Consider the following 22,823-nt stretch of genomic DNA (forward strand, 5'->3'; position numbering starts at 1 on the left):
ACTTGTAGATCCATCTAGCCACCCTCCTCAAAACAAGAACATTGTCTAGAATGCCCACAACGATTGCAGACTCACCGTCTCTCCCCCTCTCCCTATGCCCCATCCCCACATACTTCCCCCATTAGTCTGGCCAATTTTTTTTTTTAATTTTTTTTTCAACGTTTATTTATTTTTTGGGACAGAGAGAGACAGAGCATGAATGGGGGAGGGGCAGAGAGAGAGGGAGACACAGAATCAGAAACAGGCTCCAGGCTCTGAGCCATCAGCCCAGAGCCTGACGCGGGGCTCGAACTCACGGACCGTGAGATCGTGACCTGGCTGAAGTCGGACGCTTAACCGACTGCGCCACCCAGGCACCCCTAGTCTGGCCAATTTTTATGCACGTCTCAACATCAGAGAAAGCATCGACTCCTCCGGGAAAACATCCCTCATTCCCCAAACCCAGAAGCACCCTCTCCACGTCTCTGTCATTCAATTCCACTGTTTTATCCTTGTGTATTTACGTGTCTTTCACTCAACTCAAACTTTTCTTTCCTCGTGGAGAAATAAGTCTTCACCTGCTCGATCTCCCTACTAAACGTGCATGCAATATTGTAAGTTCTAGAATATTTATGGAATGAAGAAACACATTGCTGACATCAAAACACAGATGTTAGGGTGTGGCTGGTGATCACACAGAGGTAAATTTAGTCTGATAGTGTAAATGAAAGCAGTTGGGTCTTCAGTGGAGCTGGAGAGGCTTGATGACTTTGATGTAGCCGATGCAGGGATACATAGAAAGTTGCAGAGAAGAGGGAAGGAATGAATCAAACCTTGGTACTTGCAAATGATGAAGAACATTTGCGAGAATGCAGGGGAGATCATGAACACAGGTCCAAGTACAGGTTGAAAATGACTGAGGAGATTCGGTCCTCCTGGTCAAAGATTTTGTCTTTGATCTAAATCTAGACTATACCAGCTGCTACCAGGCATCACGGCTTGTCATCACCAGCATGGTGTTTGCAGAGCAAGCCTGGCATCGCTCATTCCGGCTCTTCAGTATCACGTAGAAGGACTATTTCTTACCAAGAGCATGAATAAGCTCCTTTAAAAGCTGATGCAGCAAGAGACTCTCAAAGGCAGCCTCTTACCTGCTGGTTCTGGTAGGCTGTGACTGTGGTGAACACGGTCTCAGGAAAGTTGAATGTTTTCACTCCATCCCCAACAGGGACAGGTTTGGTGGGCGACAGGTCACTGCTGAAATCCTTGCGGATCACGTGAACTCGAGGCTGGTATTTGTGCATAGAGTGCAGAATGATCTGAAATGAGAAGGGGCAGCATTATGCTAGACTCAAAGAGCGTTTCGAACTCTCAGGCAAATACAATCGCAGGACAGAAGCATCACAGGAAAAACAGAGACTGGGACTGGGATGTACAGGAAACCGGAAGTCAGTGTTCTTGCCCACGGCAGGAAGGACTAAGTGATTGGATGGCACTGCACGGAACCATACAGCAGAGTACCCCAGTCACAGGTGGTGATGTAGTACGCTTGCTTTAACCGGCCATACTGAACAACTGTCCCAATCCCAGAAGACAACACTCTGCTAAAAGATCTCAGACCCTCTGCTATGTGACAGCTGCTCCTTCCTGCTTCAAATGTTCATCATGGGCTCGTGTTGTCTTTAAATTCTATCAGCTATTATTTGTACCTTGTTACTAAATTTATGGACATTCCTTATGTCCTGTGAGAGTGAATGGTATTCCTCAGAATATCATCATTTCCGTAAAGATGGGAGCCATGGTTTTCCTTCTTTGATCTTCCTGCAGCACTCAGTATGGATCTTGGCATCCAGTGAAAGTTATAAAGATAAATTAATAACATCAAGTGCTCTAATTATACCTGGAAAGTCTTAAGACTTATTCTTCTCTTAAAAATGCATAAATTACTTGGCAAATCCACCCAAACTGTCACCTTAATTGTTTCTCTGAGTTTATTTCCCTGTGAGTTATTCCACTGAATGGTGTGATTTCTTTCACCATTTTAAAACATGTCCTGTGCTTCTGTCTTTAACCTCTCCCTTGATTAGACTGTGGGTCCCTGGAGCATGAGAACGGGGTCTGGTAAACACAACCTGATGCACAGCAGACATTTGCTAAATGTTAGATTTGTAATAAATGAAATTTCGCAGGAGGAAAAAAGAACTTTTAGGATTACTCACTTAAAATGACTCAAAGTGGCATAGAGATTCTTATTTTACACATTTGGAAAAGCCTGGGGCTAGTCAGCTTTAGAGCCAAAAGGGAGGAAGAGGGAGATGGATGGGATTCTTTGACTCACATGTCCTTGATCATCCAATTCATTGTTGGTCAGCTTGAGTTTGTCGAAACTGACCACCTGTCTCATCCAAGTGTCTCCAGAAGCTAGAGAATCAGGGTGTATATAAACTCTTGGGGGCACAGGGGAGTCCGCATTGCCAGCCACCATCCACTTGGAGCTGTGGTACACATATCTGAGGCAGAGAGGGAGAGAGGAGAAATCAGAGACAGATACAGAGGGAAGAGAAGCCCAGGATGCCAGTAGAGACAGGAGAGGGGAGGGACAGAGAGATGACAAGATGGAAAGAGTAGGGATTAAAGAGAGAATACAAGGAGAAAAAGAGAAGGGCAGATAAGCAGGGACAATCAGACAGAGACGAAAATGGAGAATGAGGTGGGGTGGGGGAGGGCAGCAAAGTGTTGTGGTTAATGATCAAAGCTGCAGCCCTCACAAGGAAAACATTCTCACAGTCCTTTTTCTTTCTTCTCCCTCTCCTTGCCTTGCACCCCTGTGTGCACACAGGCATCCTGAACCCACGTGTCTAGCTATGGAAAAGGTATTTTACTGCAACCTTTCACCTTTCAAATGCAAACCATATAATCCGTTGGCCACTTGTTCAGGATTTGGTTCCTTATTCAAAACATCTTCCATATTGTCCTATAAAACACAGCCATGTGCAGAGACCTTCCAAGCCTCTCACTTGTTAACCATTTATTTGCTGAGAATCAGAATTTGGAGGCATTTCTATGAAAATAGAGGGTCTCTGTCTTAGTGCAACCATTCCCAGAAACACCACCAAGTCTTCCCAGATAGAGTTTTAGGGTTTCTTTGATGAACCCAGTTTGGAATGTCATCATCCTCCATATTATTTTCCCACAAAGCCACTGAAAGTAAGAGATGTTGTTGGTAGCAAAGGAGGTCAGTTTTCCAGAATTTGCCAATTGCCCTATATATAGTTCTGAAGAGAGTTCTCCGTGGATGTGACACTTCCCTGCTTTTCACTTATAAAGGACCATGCGGGACCTGGACCCTAGCAAACAGAGACACTCAATCCAAATCACAACTCCCATGATCCTCTGAAACAGATCAGAAGCATCTCCTGTCCTGAGTCCTGTATCTAGATCACTTCTCTCTTAGCCAGCTCTCTCCCTCTACCATACTAGTCCTGGTCTTCCCCCTTCATTCATCTCTTGCCTCCTAATTCTTGGATTTAAAGCCAAGTACTCAAATATTTTGAAAATGAGTCATGATTCACTGATTTGATTGAAATCTCAAGAGATTGATTATGCCACAACTTGTTTTAAATAAGAACTACATAATAAACAAATAAATAAATAAATAAATACGTGTAAGCCATCCAAGAGACAAAGACATTGTATTGGTCTTTAATGACTCTGAAGGAAAGCTATTTAACAAACTCACTCACAACACAGTTTGATAAACAATAATTCACCTAACTAAAAGTTATTCTTGAAATCTTACCCAGTCCTCCTCTTGTTGCCCTCCCTCATCCACAGAGCAAGCCATCAGCTATATGATTGAATTCTCCTCCACCTCTCCAAAATAAATCATCTCAACTCATTTAGCATTCCATAAACCGAATCATTCAATATGTTAATCACTTTCAATGTTTAACTGACTTCATTTTAGACTTAACATCCATTTGATTTCTGCAACCCTTGCAGACAGTATACAAGCTCACTCTTTCCAGAGACAAGGGAGGATTCCACTCTAACCCGTTACTAAGTCCTGATTTCTAAGCACTAGTGACTACTTCCCGCCTGGTGCTCTGCTATGGGTTATCAGCATATCTGCCATCCTTGTTCCCTGTTTAGTGCATAGTACAGTGCACTGTTAAAATGCTTCACCTGGGGCGCCTGGGTGGCGCAGTCGGTTAAGCGTCCGACTTCAGCCAGGTCACGATCTCGCGGTCCATGAGTTCGAGCCCCGCGTCGGGCTCTGGGCTGATGGCTCAGAGCCTGGAGCCTGTTTCCGATTCTGTGTCTCCCTCTCTCTCTGCCCCTCCCCCATTCATGCTCTGTCTCTCTCTGTCCCAAAAATAAATAAACGTTGAAAAAAAAATTTAAAAAAAAATAAATAAAATAAATAAATAAATAAATAAATGCTTCACCTAATGAGTTTAAAGAACTGTCTTGGAATGCTGGTGATGTCCACAGTTCCACACCCCAGAGTCATCATTACCTGTATCTTTTATTGTCCACAGGCACAATGTCCATTGCTATGTAGTATTGCTGGTGTGGGTCCAGGCCAGTGATTTTTACTCTCATGGCAGGAAACATCCTCCTATGAAGGGGAATAGACAGTAAGCTCAATAATCAGAGCGGGAGAAGTAGCAGGAATAAAAGCTTAGACAGTCTCTTCTTATTTCGAACTCTAAGCACACCAAAGTCCAATTCTTCTAATCCTCAAAGTTGGCTGCTTTTTCACACTTTGGAAATCATTGCTATAAAATATGCTGAGGATTCACTGCTGAAATAGTACATCTTCTTAACTTAAATTGAACTATTTGATGATTCATACACTCCAAATGCTCATACCTACCTTGATTTATATTATTAGTTCATCTTTAAAGTGATTAGACAGAAAGATACATAAATAGATAGATAGATAGATAGATAGATAGATAGATAGACAGACAGACAATGTGTGTGCATCCACACATGTATTTCTTATTAGACTATAACATCCTTGAAAATACACTCTTACACTTAATGTACTTGAATAACTTACGCTCTTACTAGTCAAGTAGCTTATCACAGTTGATTGTAGGTGATCGTGAAATCGTTTTTGATTGACTGAGTCTATTTAAAAGTAATCTTTGAGAAAATAAGTAAAATAGAAGAGGCTACCAATCCCTAAACAAAGGGCCAACAAAGTTGGGGGTTTTTTTAAGGCATAAAACTGTAGAAAAATTTCTGCAAGTTCTCAGGCTGTCAACATGTGTGTCAGAGGGAGGACCCTGTGGAATAGGGAGCAAATACCAAATGAATTCTAGTGGCCTCTGGGCAATACCTTGTTTCTACCACAATGGCTTGTTAAACTTGCCAAAGCAAGCAAGGTCAGGATATGGCACTTTACAACTACTCTCATAATTGAAGAGGAGGAGAGGGAGCAACCCAGAAGAGTATTGAGTTTCAAGGGGTCTAGAATAAAATTCTCCATTCTTCTTTAACCATAAGAAAGAAGGAAAACATCAAGCTCTTTTGTATGTCATTCATTTAGGAGTCAGACATAAAAAGTGCTCAGTTCAAAACTTTGCATTGCCTGACTGTGCTCTAGGATACTTGTACACAAAATGCTGCACTAAGCTTAACCATCTGGGGCCAGTTAGTTTAGCTGGGCAGAGCACGGTGCTAATGAGGTCAAGGTCACAGGCTTGATCCACATACAGCCTAATTGGCTTTGCTCCATTTCATGGCCATAGACCATACCCTGACCCCAGACAGCCATCTTGCATATGTGCCCTAGTTGTTTACATGAGGGGCCTTCTGTGCTAGTCACACACTGCACTGCCCACCAGAAGCAACTCAAAAAGCAAATGTTCTCTGGTAATAGGTCAGTGACATCATAATCATATTTGAGGACAAGGGGGACCATAGACCTTCAATAGGGATGATGGCTAATTTGTAAATAGTTGCAAAGAATAATGTATAACCATTCCTTCTTTCCTACTTTATAACTTTTCAGAAGCTTCTATTGGTATATCATCCTAGATTTTCTCCCTCTAGCTCACAAGTTTAATTAGAAAGCCTTATATTTTAGTCTTACAGTCAGCTAATGAAATTCAATGGTGAACTTCTCATAATAACTAAATCCAAGATTCACTATAGGTTAGGCACTTTGATACACATTAATTCTTTTCCAAAATTTGGGAACCTTGATCTATACATTTAAATTTATTTTTTTAACATTTATTTATTATTGAGAGACAAAAAGAGACAGAGCATGAGCATGGGAGGGACAGAGAAGGGGGGAGACACAGAATCTGAAGCAGGCTTCAGGCTCTGAGCTGTCAACACAGAGTCCGACGTGGGGCTCGAACCCAGGGACTGCAAGATCATGACCTGAACCGAAGTCGGACACCCAACTGACTGAGCCTCCCGGGTGCCCTGATACATTTCAATCTAAACCATTAATTCCCTTCTTAATAACAATGACTTATGGCTGCCTTGTATTTATAAATGGTTGGAGAGTACCTTGCCAGGGATGGAAAAAAAAAGTCCTCTCACTTGTTATCTGAGGTAAGAAAATGTGGTTCCTCTAAGTCATCTAGAGAGGCTTACGTTGCAAAAGATGAATGTTTTTCTTCATGACTTCAAGAAAAAGGGTTAGATGGTCTTAAATTCAATACCTGTTTTGTCTGGAACATTTATATGACCTTGAGTGGAGAAGCTACCCATCCTTTACCAATAAATACTCAAGTTCTAAAATGAATGAATTTGGAGAAGTTATTTAACCTTATTACCTATAAAACAAAGAAAAGGGACTATCTAGTCTCTAAGGTATCCTCTTGGTTTAAAATTCTATGACAACATGTGAATTCTCTTCCTAAAAACGTACCAAAAGTTGCTTTTTCTTTTGCCGGTATTTTAGCACAGAATATCAAGTGAAGTCATAACACCCTAGGGAAAAATTAATCTTTCATGTTCAGAAAATGAGATGTGTTTGGTTTTAATTTTATGGGTACGTTTAGGCCAATTCTTGTGTCTTCCAAACCCATTAATCCCTACAAGAACCTCTGTCCATGGTGCTGATTATACAGATTCCATTGGTACATTCAAAGATTGAGGGCTCTGTAGACTGCAGTAGCTCTGAATCAACAGGATTACAGTTTAAGGTGTCAGAAGAAGTAGATGGTGACTAAGATCTTCTGAGTATGAAAAAGAACAGAGAGTCATACAAAACGAATGTAACTAAGAAAATGGAAACTGAGATTAACATTGAAAGGGACACTACAAAGGAAGGAAAATGGAGTGAAAAGGAAGAAACTGACTTGAGGAAAGGGGACAAAGTGAAGAAAATTCACAGAGAGAAAGCTAGAGAGAAAGCTTAATTTGTCTGTTTCCGAGTTGTTCTAGAATTACCTGAGCAGGGTTACATGTAGCAATAGCAAAGGCTGAGGCAACCCACTACAGAAGCAATGAATAACATTTCTAAACCTAAGCAAAGGGATATGACTAAAGAACAAACTGTATATGTATGTACTGGGAATATCTGGGTGCATCCAGGTATCAAGTGAATTTGTGAAGGCAGAGATGTGGGAAAGAAAACACTGCAGTACAAATCATGAAATGAGGTCACAGGAGAGCTGTGAAAAAGGTGTCGGGGTAAACTGAATTCACTGAAGTGCAAAAAACAAGGGAATGATATCAGAGACAAAAATGACTGGAAGACACATACTCAACAGTAGTAAGTGAAAACCTCAAATAAAACTGGAAAATCTTTTAAACAAACAAAAAAATGTAATATTTTCCCTTCTATCCAAACCAACCCCCTTGCCAAAAACTAAGAAGAATAAAGGGGCACCTGGGTGGTTCAGTTGGTTAAGGGTCTGAGTCTTGATTTCGGCTCAGGTCATGATCTCACAATTTGTGAGTTTGAGCCCCTCATCATTGCAGAGCCTGCTTGGGATTGTCTCTCTCTCTCTCTCTCTCTCTCTCTCTCTGCCCCTCCCCCACTTGCACATTTTCTCTCTCTGTATCTCTCTCTCTATTGCTATCTCCCTTTCAAAATAAACTTTTTTTAAAAAAAGAAGAATAAAAACTTTTTCCTTAAATTGCTCTGTTTCCTTCTAAGCCATAACATCTCAAAATGTAGAACAGAAGTAGACTGAAAGCCAACTGACAAGAGATGGTATTGAAAATAATTTCCCTTCATAGGTGTTCTCCTAAAGTGCTTTTTAATGGTTTTGCTCACTACTAAAACTTAGAGAAGGAAGAACCTTCTTTTTTAATTTTTTTTTTTAACGCTTATTCATTTTTGAGAGACAGAGAGAGACAGAGCATGGCGGGGACGGGGCAGAGAGGGGGAGACACAGAATCTGAAACAGGCTCCAGGCTCTGAGCAGTCAGCACAGAGCCCGATGCAGGGCTCAAACTCACAGACCGTGAGATCATGACCTGAGCCGAAGTCGGACACTCAACCGACTGAGCCACCCAGGCGCCCCAAGAAGGAAGAAGCTTCTAAAGGAGAAAAAAAATGAACAAGACTTAAGGTTCAGTTTGACTTCATGTTTTTGTGGTGTCTTGTTGAATTGGAAGGTTTCTCTATATGCATTCAAATATGCTTTTACTTTAAATGTCGATGTTCGCATGACAGCTTATGATCAGCTGGGTGACTCTTTCTGGTCCCCAGGATGTGAGACTATGTAGACTGGCTTTGAAAATATGAAAGCCCTTTTACTACCCTTTACTACCCGTGTGACCTTAGTCAAGTTAATTAACTTCTTTAAGCCTTTTAATCCCCATCCATGTATGGGATTATAATGTGTCTAAATAACATAATACACGTTGAGTATCCAGCACAAAACAGATACCTAACTGTGAAAAACTGAAAGATGCCAACGAAGGAATAAGCTTAATAAAAAGTGCTTATTTTAAGAGAAACTGTATTTTAAAAACTTATATCATTCGGGGCGCCTGGGTGGCTCAGTTGGTTGAGCGTCTGACTTTGGCTCAGGTCACAATCTCATGGTTCGTGAGTTCGAGCCCCGCATCGGGCTCTCTGCTCATGGCTCAGAGCCTGGAGCATGTTCCGGATTCTGTGTCTCTCTCTCTCTGCCCCTCCTCAGCTCATGCTATGTCTCTCTCTCTCTCAAAAAATAAACATTAAAAAAATAATAAAGAATTGTATAAAAACATCTATCATTCTACACAAATAGTTTTGCAAAAGTTTCCACGGGGTCACCATTAAAGTTCTGTAATAATTTCAAGCCAACAATAAAACACATGGATCAATAAGCAGGGCTCAGACGTGTACCAAGCCCAGTTCTTACCAAAAAAATCTTACAAAAACATCTGGCTGTTTTAAATGCCTTAGAAAATGCAAGCTGTTGTTTGGGGAGCAAACTTTTTCTCTTGAAAACATTGGATGGTGACATAATACTTGCTTTGGAAATCTACCGTTTGGCCCTTATGTACCACGGATCTCTGGTGTGAGCTGAAATACATTTGTAGGCAGAAAATGTTTGTGAGCCTAGGGGTGATTCAGAGGTTGGAATGGCCCTCGGAGGAAAAGAGCAAAATCACAGTAAACACAAGATCACTTTACCAAGATGTCCACATGCAGAAAAGTGAGTACAAGTTGCTTTGGCTTCACCAATGCTACCTACCACAAATAACGGGAAAGAAAAATGTAATGGCTCCTAGTTTTTTTCTCCATTCCTGGAAGCTGGTCGTGCAAAGGAATCTGTCCTTACCTGCCTGCTTTGGTGATGATCATCTCAGTTCCAATGTCATGGAACCGCTTCCATAGGTCAGCACATTGCAGCTCCACCTGAATCTCTTCCATGGAAGACATGGCGGCAGGCACAGGGCCTGCAGCACCAGGGCCCAGGTCAGTGTGAGTGTCAAAGGAGCAGGAAGTCCGCTCAGTGAGCACCTCAGAGTCTGAACCGGTGCTCTGCTCGGAATCTGCAAAATAAACAAGCAAGTCTTAGGTGAGAAACTTCAGAGCTACTCCCCGCCCATCACCCTAAAAGATGGGAGGTTGGATGGGGGGCATGGGGGGGGGGGGCTGAACAAATGAGACTTAAAGCTGGGAAGCTCCAGAGCACAGCACTCGGCGTATTTTATTTTATTTTTTTATGGTTTGTTTTTGTGATTTACGACCATCTTTTAGGTTTCGTGTTTCCAACATGACATCTGGCATTTTAGTAAGTTTTAGCAACAGCTGAAGAAAACTAGTCCACAACAGGCAATGTAAAGAGTACCAATGACAGCATGGTGAAGGCATTGAAGCCAAACTGGGACAACGTAATACATACATGCCAAATTAAAAAAATAATAATAAATAATAATAATAATAATAATTAGAGACCACACAGCTCCAAATCTAGACAATTTCACTTGGAGGGGGGTGTTCAATGCCAACAGTAACGTGTTCTTTAATTTCATACCACTCGGCATCATTGCCCACCAGTCAGTTATTTTTAAACACAGCATTTTTTCCTCTTATTTATATATCTTGGTCATCAAAAGTAAAAGTTTTTTGAGGCTTTTAGAAGCACTTGGTCATATATTTGAGTAAATGGTTTTTCCTAAGAGTCCAATCAGGCCATTTTGGATGAAAAATGGAAAAAAAAAAAAAAAAAAGTCTGTTGTAAGGCAAGGATATAAGCATATGGAAAAAGTTACCCAAGAAGGCGGTGGAAACAAAGGGAATAAATGAGTTCAGGAGACACCTTGATTGGTTTCTGAAGTATGAGCAGAGGGGAGGGGTGATCCAAACAGGAAGGTAGGATTGAGAGCAACCAAATAAAAAGCTGGCATGCTGTGCCAGATGGTCTTTTCTTCCTGTGTCTTCTGTACTCAACGAAGGGGCGGGGGGCGGGCGGGAGGGGGTGGGGGGGCATGAAGACTGATGGAGAAGGCTGGAGTCAGATTTACCAGGGAATTTCCTACAATTTTTAAAGCTTTAAAGGCCCAATGCCAAGAAGCTTGTCTCCTAAGACTTTCCAAACTCAGATGGTGCAATCTCCTTAGGTCAAATACTGCAAGCTAAGCCTGGGAACCTCTTTCTCCAACCCACCCTTACCATCTAGGATTCTGACTGCTTCCCCTGTAAATAAATACATACATGAGTAGAGGCCGGAAACAGCAGTGTCTCAGGCTGACAACTGACTGTTCATTGATGTCAAAGGTCAAGGCCTCCTGGGCATCAGTCCTCAACGTGAGCAGGATGAAGAAAGACAGGACAGAAAGTCGGACCATCTTGTGGCCATCCTCACTTACCCGTAGCAGGTTTCTAGGCCTGTGAAAACCCCTCCCACGAGACCTTCCCTTTTCTTTCCTTCTACCCCTGGTGTGTTCCTCTCTCACACCCAGGCACCACTCCTGGCAAGAGTCTCCCACAGCACTGCTGGCACCCACAGGGAGCAAAGTGCCATTTCTCTCCATCCTCCTCAGTTCATCACCCTTCACTTCTGAAGACATTCAGGGAACTGCAGAACTGAACCAAGCTCTGGCCACAGGAAAGTCTGCCCCAAAACTAGTTTACCTCTCATCACTCACTAGCAAAGTCACCATCTTCACGAGAAGAGAAAAAAAAAAAAGTTTTATATCTAGGTTTTGTGTGCCTAAGCACATAATGTTATACTTGGAGCCACACAGGGGCTAATTTTGGTCCCCTTCAAGCACAGAAAAGTGGAGCTTCTTGTCTAAGATGAGAGCCGCTGCTGAGTGACAAATCTCTGTCCCAGCCTCCTTCTATATGCCTTTCTGCTGCAGAGCCGTGGCATGGTCTCACACACGTGGCCACACACAGTAATTCAGATCCCCTGAGTCACGGATTCCCACATCCCACTGTTTCTGTGATAAGCCAAGAGCTCCTCACTTATCACAAGTCTTGTGAACTTTAAAATTTTTTTTTTCAACGTTTATTTATTTTTGGGACAGAGAGAGACAGAGCATGAACGGGCAAGGGGCAGAGAGAGAGGGAGACACAGACTCGGAAACAGGCTCCAGGCTCTGAGCCATCAGCCCAGAGCCCGACGTGGGGCTCGAACTCACGGACCGCGAGATCGTGACCTGGCTGAAGTCGGACGCTTAACCGACTGCGCCACCCAGGCGCCCCAAGTCTTGTGAACTTTAAAAAAACTTCTCAAAGCAAGAATTAAAAAACAACAAAAAAAAGTCTTGTCCTACCTTTGGGAACAAAGTGGTATGAAATCCCCCTTACCACCATGTGCAAAAATTGTGAAAAGGTGGGGAGGTTTTGGACGTGTGATTTCTCTAATGAGTGTTTAGGAAAAGGGAGGGGAGGGAAAAAGATCACTGCATTAAACGGTAACTTTTTAACGATGACAATGGGGTCTGGGATTGGAATGGGGACTATGGCTGGAGAATTAGGAAACCAGAGTTTCTGCTCTTATCTCCCTATGTCATCTGGAATAAAATGGGAGCTCAAAGTGTAACATTAAACTAATGAGTCACCTTGAACAAGTCACTTAACTACAATGGACCTATTTCCTTATCATGTATTTAGAAGGACTGAGTTGAAAATTTCATAATCTCTTCAACCTCTAATGACTTAAAGGATGTCAGAATCTCTTCTAATGTAACTTTCAATGATAACTCAGGCAACCTCAATTAGAAGCATAAAATGAAAACTGCTTGGGCAAGACAAGTGAAACCAGGAAAAAGGCTAGGGGCTCAGATTATCACAGAAGTTAAAAAATTCAGTGGGTACTCTGTTTATAGTTTCAATCAAATCAATCAATAAGCACCTATCAGCATGTGGCCCTATATGAGGTACCATGTAGATAATTTGAAACAGAATCCCAGACCTTGAGAAGTTTCCCAGTTAGTGTTGATTAATTATGTGTTTATTGGGTGCTGACTATGTGCCTGGCACTGTGCTAGATTCTGGAAAATACCAAAGTACGGAGTGGGGCTCCTCCTAAAGGTATTTACAGTACAAGTGGAAACTGAGTGCATTCACAAACAGAGACCAAGAGACCAAGAGACCAAGGTAGTATTTACTACCATGCAGTTTTCCACACCGTTACGTACTGCCTTGATGTCTCCTAGGAATCCAGAAAAGAGAGGGATTTGCTAGGGCTAGAACAGCCCTGGGAAACTCATGCTTGCTAGAAAAGAAATGGACAAGATGTGGAGGCATAGGCAGTATATGCCCATGAGGAGCATTTTCAGATACATTTATTTGTTTCCTGGAAATACTCTGTGTTCCTGAATTCTCACTCCCTCACAAAGTGACTTTTATATACAGAATGGAGGCACCAGCTCACATTTTCAATAACATAAATTAAGCTACCTTATAATACTCTTAAAATAGGAAACTCAGAGTCAAGATCAACACCTACGTAAAAATAAAATGTAATCCTTTGGAAAATACATTGCTAAATCATAGCTATATAAAATCTTTAGGCTAACCAGATCAGTTATTTTAGCTATTAATCAGAATGTATACTCAAGTTAACTAAATCATGATTATAAGAAATGCAGAACAGGTTATTTCAGTCAAATAGGGTCATGTATTCAAAAATACAATCAGAAAACACCTCTTTGTTTTCAAGCTTTTTTTTTTTTTTTTTAATACTTGGCAATTTGTGACTTCCTGCCTTCAAAAAATAACCATTAGGAATGCGTTTGCATGACCTGGAAAGACTTCTTGGCCGTCAGATGTTTGTTGTGGATAGTATTTTAACAAGGGAAGTTTCAGCCAATCAGGAACATAAATGATAATGTTATACCTGACTAAGGAAGTTAAAACAGTCTTTGGGAAATTTCATGGAGCCAGTTACAAGTCACTGGAGAACATCATCTGATTCATATAGTCAAACTAACATTATCTATTATCATCCAAAAAAATTCCCTGAAAAAGAGATTCTAACCATCAGCTCATAGTGTCACTCGCTTTCTCTCTCTGACCTGTTTCATGTTGATAAAATGGACATTGCAACACCAAGTTCTCATAGCAAGTTGAGTTTAAGGAAACAAATCGCAAGAGGCTCTTGATAGAGGATGAACTGTGGGTTGAAAGAAGGTGGGTGGGAGATGGGCTAGATGGGTGATAGGTACTAAGGAGAGCACTTGTTGAATCACAGAATTCAACTCCTGAAACCAATACTGCACTGTATGTTAACTAACTAAAATTTAAATTAAATAGATAAATAAATAAATAAATAAATAAATAAAAATAAAAGTTTTCAGAAAAGAAAGAAAGAAAGAAAAAAGAAAATTGAGTTTAGCTTACAGCAAGTTCAATTCTCAATTCATGCAAAATAATAGCAATAATAAAAGTTTCTTAATTTACATTTTACACATTATTTAATACATCCTTCCATTTGATGAGGTAGAAATGGCTTATTCTTATGCCCATTATATAGATGGGGGAATTGAGACTAAGAAAAATTAAAATGAACATAGCGTAGAAAGGAGGTCTTCTGCCTTCTGATCCAATGACCAGGTCTCTCCCAAGATATTAGGTTCAACCCTGGCCAAAACAGCCAGCGATTCTGTAACAACCCTCAACTATTGTAACCATCCTTACAAATGAAATGGCTTAATATGTTTGATCCTAGCAAGTCACATGACTATTCTGACCCTCATATTCCTTGTTTTAGCACAGCACATGCACATTTAATTAGAGGTGCTACAAAGTCCCTTTTAAGTCTAATGAATCATGGATGGATTAGTAGTGCAGCTTAAAGACCACCAGGTCAAACAACAGCAACTCAACCATGATAAGTTGAGTTGATTGACATATGTAGAAAATGCCTCACTCATGTGCATTTGACTTAATATCAAAACCAGACATTATTAAAACATATTTCACAATCTTCCAGGTGATTTTCATCTCCACTTAACTAATAATTTGGGGGAACAATTCATTAGTACAGTGACCAGAGCACATTTATTCCTGGGGCTCCACTACTTACCATGAGTGGGGTCTTGGAAAGTCACTTCATTTCAGGGAGGCTCCGTTTCCTTATCTTTACTATTCACTTACCTTTATCTGTTACTATTTCCTTATCTTTACTATTAGGAGCTGGTGGGAGGTACCCTCCTGCTTATAAAATTATATTTATATCCTTATTATAAAACAGAAACTAACGATTCTATTGATAACAATGCCAGTGACTTTGGACAGTGAGATGAATATAAGCCCACAAGAACTATCCCACCAAAGAGTTAACAGTCAACCTCTATTGCATATTTACTATGCATCTGGTGCTCTGCTAAAACTTTATATATATACACACACACACACACACACACACATATATATGTAACTTTATATATATATATGTATATATGTATATATAACAAATTTAATGAAACAAATCTAAAAGCTATTATTATTATCTCCATCTTATAGATTATTGACACCAAAATCCAGATCACATCAGCTCTATTTTCTAAGGATTTCAGGCATATGAGTCTACATTTAATTCTGCTTTTATTTCACCAAACATTTCTGCTTTGCATAGATCAGGTTATATATTAATGGACCAAGACAGATAAGCTCCGAAGGAGCTCACAATCTGATGCGAAGGACACACAAACTGTTAAAGAAGACTGAGTGATAGGCAGCCCAACAAATATGGGAGTAAGGAATCCAGGAGCTTTGAAAAGCAGGCAAGTGGTTTATATACACAATGGAGTACTACGTGGCAATGAGAAAGAATGAAATATGGCCCTTTGTAGCAATGTGGATGGAACTGGAGAGTGTGATGCTAAGTGAAATAAGCCATACAGAGAAAGACAGATACCGTATGTTTTCACTTTTATGTGGATCCTGAGAAACTTAACAGAAACCCATGGGGGAGGGGAAGGAAAAAAAAAGAGGTTAGAGTGAGAGAGAGCCAAAGCATAAGAGACTCTTAAAAACTGAGAACAAACTGAGGGTTGATGGGGGGTGGGAGGGAGGGGAGGGTGGGTGATGGGTATTGAGGAGGGCACCTTTTGGGATGAGCACTGGGTGTTGTATGGAAACCAATTTGACAATAAATTTCACATATTAAAAAAAAAGAAAAAAGAAAACATACTTGTATCTCTAAAAAGAAAAAGAAAAGCAAGCAAGTCAATAATTTAGGATCAAAAAGACTTCACAAGGTGATATTTGAGAATAGACTTGAAATATAAGTTCAATATAAGCACACAAAGAAACCATGGAGATGGAATTTAAAGTAGGTGGAATAGCATGAGTAAGGACTTGTCATTTTTGGAGAATTACAAGCACACTGATATGGCCAGAGCTTAAAATACATAAGAGAAGAGGGGAGGTGAGATAAGAGATAAAGGTGGAAAGTCAGGCTCAACTCAAACTCAAATAAATGACTATTTATTTAACATTTACTATGTGCCAGTCACTCTTCTAGATTCTTGACACATCAGGGGAAAAAAATCTCTGGCCACATGGAGTTTATATTCCAGAAGAAACTTGGGTGTCATAATATGGAGCTTAGACCTTGTTTTCTTTATTCCAAAGTCTTCTTTCAAATGAAAGTGATGATATCTGTCTCCCCTTCCAGATTATGAATTCTACAAGCTGAGTTTAATGCTTTGCTACATCTTCTGTATGAATGAGGTAGAATAGCCTGTTTTCATGGTGGAAGATGGGTCACAGAAGACTGCTATAAGTCAGATAAGAGATCCAGAATGTTCTGAGATTAGATATACAGTGCCACTTCCATAAGCCTGGACTTCAGCTATCATATTTTACTCCAAAGAAGAAAATAGTTTGAAACAAAGGAGAAAGACACAACCCAGATGATAATCAAACAATCATTTTTTTTCTGCCAATAAGTGGGACACGACTACATTGAGTGGTACATCCTATCTGATATTGGTGGGGCAGCCACTCCTTGGTCTATTTCCTAAATCCTGAAGTCTCCAAAACCAAGACTCCCACAGCCATCCAAGGGCTCTCATCCATTCATACCAGGACAGGCAGCACTCACTGTACCATGCTCAAGTAAATTCTTATTTCTAGAGGACCTGTGCCGTTGAAGTTGGTTCTGCGATGTCAGATTTTATCAGGTAGCTTAGCAAAATCTGGTGACGAAATTTTTCACAGAGTAATTCTAAATATGGCAGAAGCAGAGCATTTGGCACTGACCCGAGTACGGACTGACCCCAAATTTGATACCCAGTCCAGAGCTTCAAGGGAATGAACTATAACCCAGGTTGGATTAAACTAAAATTATGATGATAGCAAACACTCAAACAAGCCTGTTAGATGACTTTAGTGATGGAATGAAGTCTCTGAGCTCTTCATGCCCTCCAAGTTCTATTTGGGAAAAGGAGGAGGTAACCTGAAGCCTGTGATTCCCATGCCAATAAGCCAATTAAGGAGACCAAAAGCACATTATCTCTCAGCTGCCTAAAGCACTCTCCACCTGACAACCAGCATCTCACCCAGTGATACACAGAACCAGAGGCAAGGACCCAAAGCCATCCCTGAGTACTCAGTCTTTTAAAAAGGCTTTGCAAAGAAGTGGCAGCAGTAACTTTTATATTTATTTCTTTGATCAGACGAAGGCTCAATGTCATTAAAGGTTCAGCCTCTAATGCTCCAGCATACTTTGAAGGTGGACGCAAAAAGGGAAGAGGTTATAAGCACTACACTAGACACTTTGTATACATCATCCCATGAAATCTTCGTAGAAAACTCTATGAAGTAAGCAATACTGTTGCCACTTTACAGATGAGGAAACTGAGGCTTGGCAAGATTGAGAGACACACATTATATAATAGGTGTCATCATGGGATTTGAGTTAGACTGACACTAGAGTTGACATTCTCTCCACCGTATAAGATGTTCCCATTTTCAGAATGAGACCTACAGAGCTAGATGCTTCTCACGCCGAACTTGGAAATGCGGAGCTCATGTTCAGGCTGCTCAGTCAGAAGACAACTCTATGGAAACTAAGACATTGTCAGTTCTTTCAGGAGAGGAGAAAATTCAAGCCAAAGTCAGACAGAAATTTTCCTTTCTCAGTAGTGGGACAGTTGTATTCAGGAATATTTGAGGTGTCTGCCCCAAGTTAACATTATTTAATAAGTTTAAGTACAAGCACACAAGGCCCCCTTTTGTTGTATTTCACTTCCTGTCCCCAGTACCCACCCTGGGGAAAACATCCAAAGGTGAAAGTTCACTGAAGATCACTGTCAATGTCAAGTCACTTTCATTCTGGCCTAGACCATAAGCAAAACAACATTAGGAGGTACTTGGAAAATGTTTGGACTTTGAGAAATATGTAATGACAGTAGTGAAAGACAAGAAAAAAGCAGCTGAGGGAGTTCCTACTCGTGCAGAATTTGGTTAATTTAGGCTTAACTCAGGTCATAGTTCACAGTCCAAAAGTTTTGATAATCCTAAATGGATATCTGTATTTGAGGAGAATCCATCTGGTAGGTAACAATGTATGTGAAAGCATTTATAAACCAGAAAGTATCAAATTAACGTATAAGATTAGATGCCAATGAGCAAGTTGATCAGGAAGACCAAGAAAAAATAAAGACAAATATGGGTCTTGGATTTTCCAGAAGAGTCCTAATTCCAAATATTTTATTTAATTCTTCCTACAGCATTAACATTTTTCAGATTGACTTTTGGTTCACAAAATATTCCCAACGGAAAGCCCAGAAAACGCATGAGAGAAATAATAAAAAACTGGTTACAAGCCACATGGCAATATTCAGTCTAAATACCTCTTCTACCAGAGGTCCTCCAAAAGCTGATCCTAATTGACTGGGTGGTCTTCAAGATTTACCAGTCAATTTGGGGCCAGCAGCTGTCAACACAGGCCCCGCCTTGAGGCTCTTGGCATTTTTTTTTTTTCTGAGTGAAGTAACACATCAGCTCATCCCCAAGCCAATGCTTGTTTGCTGTTTGCAACCACAACTACTTTGAACCTCCCACCACCACCCTGGCCACTGCCATAGCACCATCAGACATCTGTCATAGAGGTCTTTACATTTCCATGAAGTGCGAAGGAGGCCTTCCCCCAAAGGCCCTAGAAGGACTTGCCTTCTACCTTGTTAGGATATTCCCCCTGAGCACCAGTAAGTAAACAAATTCATGCTAATACACTAACAGGGAAGGAGTAAGAAGCCAATTTCCAAGCAGTAAGTGTAATTTAGCTCTGGCTTCCATAAACAGTGCCCTTGGAGATGGCAATTTCAAATGCGTGAGTAGGTTAGACATTTGTGGACAGCCAGGAAGATGAAGTTCCCTTCAAATTATACACAAGAGACCACCAGCTACACTAAGTTGAAAACCCAATGTATCACGCCAAACGCACAGAACCATCCTGTTTAATGAATATAAGAGAGCTACACGGCCAGCAAGGATGTAACAATCTCCCCAATAATCTTCTAAATCCATCCATTCGATAAATCATTTATTTATTCAGTAAATAATTACTTATTAACTAGCTTGGACCTAGCAATGTGCTAGGTACTAAGAGGGGCACAAAATTGACTAAGATATGATCTACGTTTTCAGGAACTTACAAAATCACTTAGGAGACAGGACAGCGCAATAAACAATCCAATAAAAGTAGAACAGTCAAAATCCAATAGGGCACAGAGCACATTCGGGATTGGAATGTGGAATTCAAAAGACTGAGTTCTAAAGTTCACCTCTTCCTTTCTAACGGTCTAATCTTGAACAAGTCACTTAACCTCTTGAAGCCTTAGTTTTATCATTTGTGATACAGTAGGTACTGTATCACAGTAGTAATACCTACTATGTGAAATTTTTATGAATCACTAACCAAGTATGTGTGTATGTTTATGTAAATACCTTATCAATAGTAAAGGGGATAGATAAATGCTAACTTTCATGCACTACATTGAAGAGTAGTTTCAACAAAATGCTCTGGAAGTTTAGAGGTGAGAAGAACCCCTTCTAGCCCAGTGGTCTTTTTTTTTTCCTGGCCTAATGAAAAGATGTCTGCAAGATAAGAAGAAAGGAGGAGAAGGATCTTCCAGGAAAAGGGAAACATGGCAGTAACGTCTCCCAGACAGCTTACAAAACCGCAAGTGATTCAGACCACATCTGCTTTAGAACTTGTATCCTCAGCACCTGGGACAGTGCCTGGCACCTACTAGGCACTCAAAAAATGTTGGTTTGGGGGCGCCTGGGTGGCGCAGTCGGTTAGGTGTCCGACTTCGGCCAGGTCACGATCTCGCGGTCCGGGAGTTCGAGCCCCGCGTCGGGCTCTGGGCGGATGGCTCGGAGCCTGGATCCTGTTTCCGATTCTGTGTCTCCCTCTCTCTCTGCCCCTCCCCCGTTCATGCTCTGTCTCTCTCTGTCCCAAAAATAAATAAACGTTGAAAAAAAAATTTTAAAAAAAATGTTGGTTTTTATTGAATAAAGGAATAGATGAAATGTTGTATGTTTAGCAAGGCAAGTGATGGTAAGACTGTTCTCTGAGACAGTAGACTGAAGGTGAGACGAAGAATCTCGAATGCTATTCATTTCCTCATCTTCTTCAGGAGACCAATATATCTCTGATAATGAGGTGTCCTCATTAAATGCCATGCTCCGGTGAAATCCTAACAGGGTCACCTCTACATAGAACCTAAACTATTGGAACCCCACCCACTTTTCCTTCCATGACTGAGTTGCGTTGAACTGATTGACAAGGTCTGACCTGAAGCCCGTGAGAGCCTGTGCTGACAGCTCAGAGCCTGGAGCTTGCTTCAGATTCTGTGTCTCCTTCTCTCTGCTCCTCCCCTGCTCATGCTCTGTCTCTTGCTCTCTCAAATAAATCAACATTAAAATTTTTCAAAAAAACCCCAGAATCACATAGACCCAGATGTATGACTTTGAGCAAGCGACTTAACCTTTCTAGGCCAATTTCCTCATCTAAAATAGAGGTGCCAATAACTCTCAGTAAAGCTTCTGCCACACAGCAGGAGTATATTAAATGTTAGTTCCTTCCATCATTTGGGAAGGGGAGTGACCACAAGGGTTAGATCTTTCCCCAATCGTTCCCTGTCCATATCTGAGAGAGAGAAAGAAGATTTGTATTCTCCCAAATGGAGAAAAGCAAATCCCAATAAAGAAAATGTAAAATGTAAAACAGGAAAAGATCACATGGTGAAGAAAGTAATTCAGGGCCTGGAGCAGAAACTACCAAAACTGAATAGTGTTAGAAGACATGGTGGAAAAGCAGATGGAAGCAAATATCAGCGAAGTGAAAATATATCAGCGAAGGAAGCATGCTTTTGTGTGGGTCTGCTTGCGTGATGCCCTCCTGGTCCACAATGGCTGCCACACTGTAGAAAAGCGAAATGACCAGAATCTGAAAGAACAGACAACAGGGAATACCACGGGGCAAAGATGTATGCTGGACCCTCAGTAAGGAAATGGGGCTGGAGAAGCAAACTCTAGCCTTGAGCAGAGAAGCAGAAAGGTCAACCTTGGCTAGAGAAGCCGTCCAAGGGCACTGTCCCATGAGAAGGGGAAAACACAAGAAAGAGCAGGGAAGCTGCAGCGTGCCTTGACTCCAAAGCTACGCCCTCGTCAAGAGCACTCGCCCTCTGTCTCAGGATAAGGAAAATACACACGGAGGAGGCAGAAAAGATCTAGAGCCTGAGGGAGTCTCCCAAGGAGCATAAGGATGAGGTCTGAGAGCTGTGCCCTACAACCCTATCACTGAGACTCAGCCAAGGTAACCTGCACAGAAATACCAGAGAAAAGAAAAGGACCGGTGTCTTACTCCAAAGCTTGAACTCATCCACCGGGCCACACGATCTTCAGAAATCCTAAAGCCAAATGCCTTGACAAGAGAAAAGAATCCACTTTGGGGCTGCAGGGCAAGTGCTGAGGGGGAAAGGAGCACCCTGGATTAATCATGTTCACAACAGCGTCTTTATATTTACAACTCAGCAACCCCAGCTGGAGATGCTTACAACACTTGGAATCCCGTCCTCCCATCCCGAGTCCCCGGAGCCCTCCAGGAAAAGCCCCCCTCTTGTCTTCTCTGGTCTTCTTTTCTCCCTCCAAAGCCCTCTCCAGAAGAGAATGAGTTGTCAAAGGATGCTCGCCCCAGGCAGATTTCTGGGGAGGGCCGAGAAGAGGGTGGGTGGGGCAAGGTAAGAGATTGCCTAACACTGTCCTCTGCGTAAGGGCTGATTTGGGAATCCCAAAGTCAACATGTTATTCCTAACTCCATTACTGACTCCTTTAGTCACCTCGCCCAGATCACCGAACTCCACTCGTTCCTCAGCCAACACCTTGGCTACGTACAGCATGCCTCTGCTTTCCCCCAGGCCTACCTACCTCGGTCAGAATGACTCTTGAAGAGACCGCGTCCTCCAAGTATGTCAGCAATTCAGAATCTGACAGCTTCTAAAATAGCTGGTGTGTCGCCGCCGCTGGGTGCCTGTTGCTTTCTGAAAGAGTGGTGGTGTCGTCGAGGCAGCGGGATTTCCGTGCCAAAGTTGCTCCTGCCCTCCTCCCCATAAGGCTCTGCAGGGCCTCTCCCTGTCCCAGCCCGGGAGGGCCTGGAGCCCAGGGGCCGTGGCATTTAAGCCGTCAGAGCTCCCACTGCAAAGCCCGTGGGGGTGCCAGTTCAGCATCTGTCATGATGACCCAGCCTGAACTGTATTTAGAAGCTTCGGACATGGCACCGTGTCCCGGCCCATCTCAGAGTGACAGGAGATTTCCTGAGCACCTGGGTCTGTGATTCCCTCCAGGGAATGGGGGTCAAAATGACTTTCCTAATGGCCTGTTTCCTCCTCAGGAGGGTACCCTTCTGATGGAGGTCTGTCTCAGAGACCCAACCTCCACCAATGCTATTAAATCA

At 41.8% G+C, this 22,823-nt stretch overlaps 1 protein-coding gene across 2 annotated transcripts in view; it reads right to left on the minus strand.

Moving 5' to 3' along the window:
- The window catches only part of TBX15 (T-box transcription factor 15), a 106,092-nt gene that overhangs the window by 37,609 nt on the left and 45,660 nt on the right, over positions 1–22,823 (minus strand). Inside the window, exons 1-5 of one of the 2 annotated variants that reach the window (XM_040471457.1) lie at positions 22,298–22,574; positions 9,735–9,948; positions 4,499–4,600; positions 2,318–2,489; positions 1,131–1,298 (exon numbers count right to left, since the gene is read on the minus strand). In XM_040471457.1, coding sequence (XP_040327391.1) covers positions 1,131–1,298; positions 2,318–2,489; positions 4,499–4,600; positions 9,735–9,835 — 543 coding nt within the window. In that variant the 5' untranslated portion in view covers positions 9,836–9,948; positions 22,298–22,574. Of the gene's footprint in view, positions 1–1,130; positions 1,299–2,317; positions 2,490–4,498; positions 4,601–9,734; positions 9,949–22,297; positions 22,575–22,823 lie in introns of those variants that run through there. The other variant, XM_040471456.1, reaches the window with a different exon arrangement.

The sequence above is a fragment of the Herpailurus yagouaroundi genome, unplaced genomic scaffold, assembly GCF_014898765.1.
Source record: "Herpailurus yagouaroundi ecotype Mexico unplaced genomic scaffold, PumYag 77, whole genome shotgun sequence".
Classification (NCBI taxonomy): Eukaryota; Metazoa; Chordata; class Mammalia; order Carnivora; family Felidae; genus Herpailurus; species Herpailurus yagouaroundi.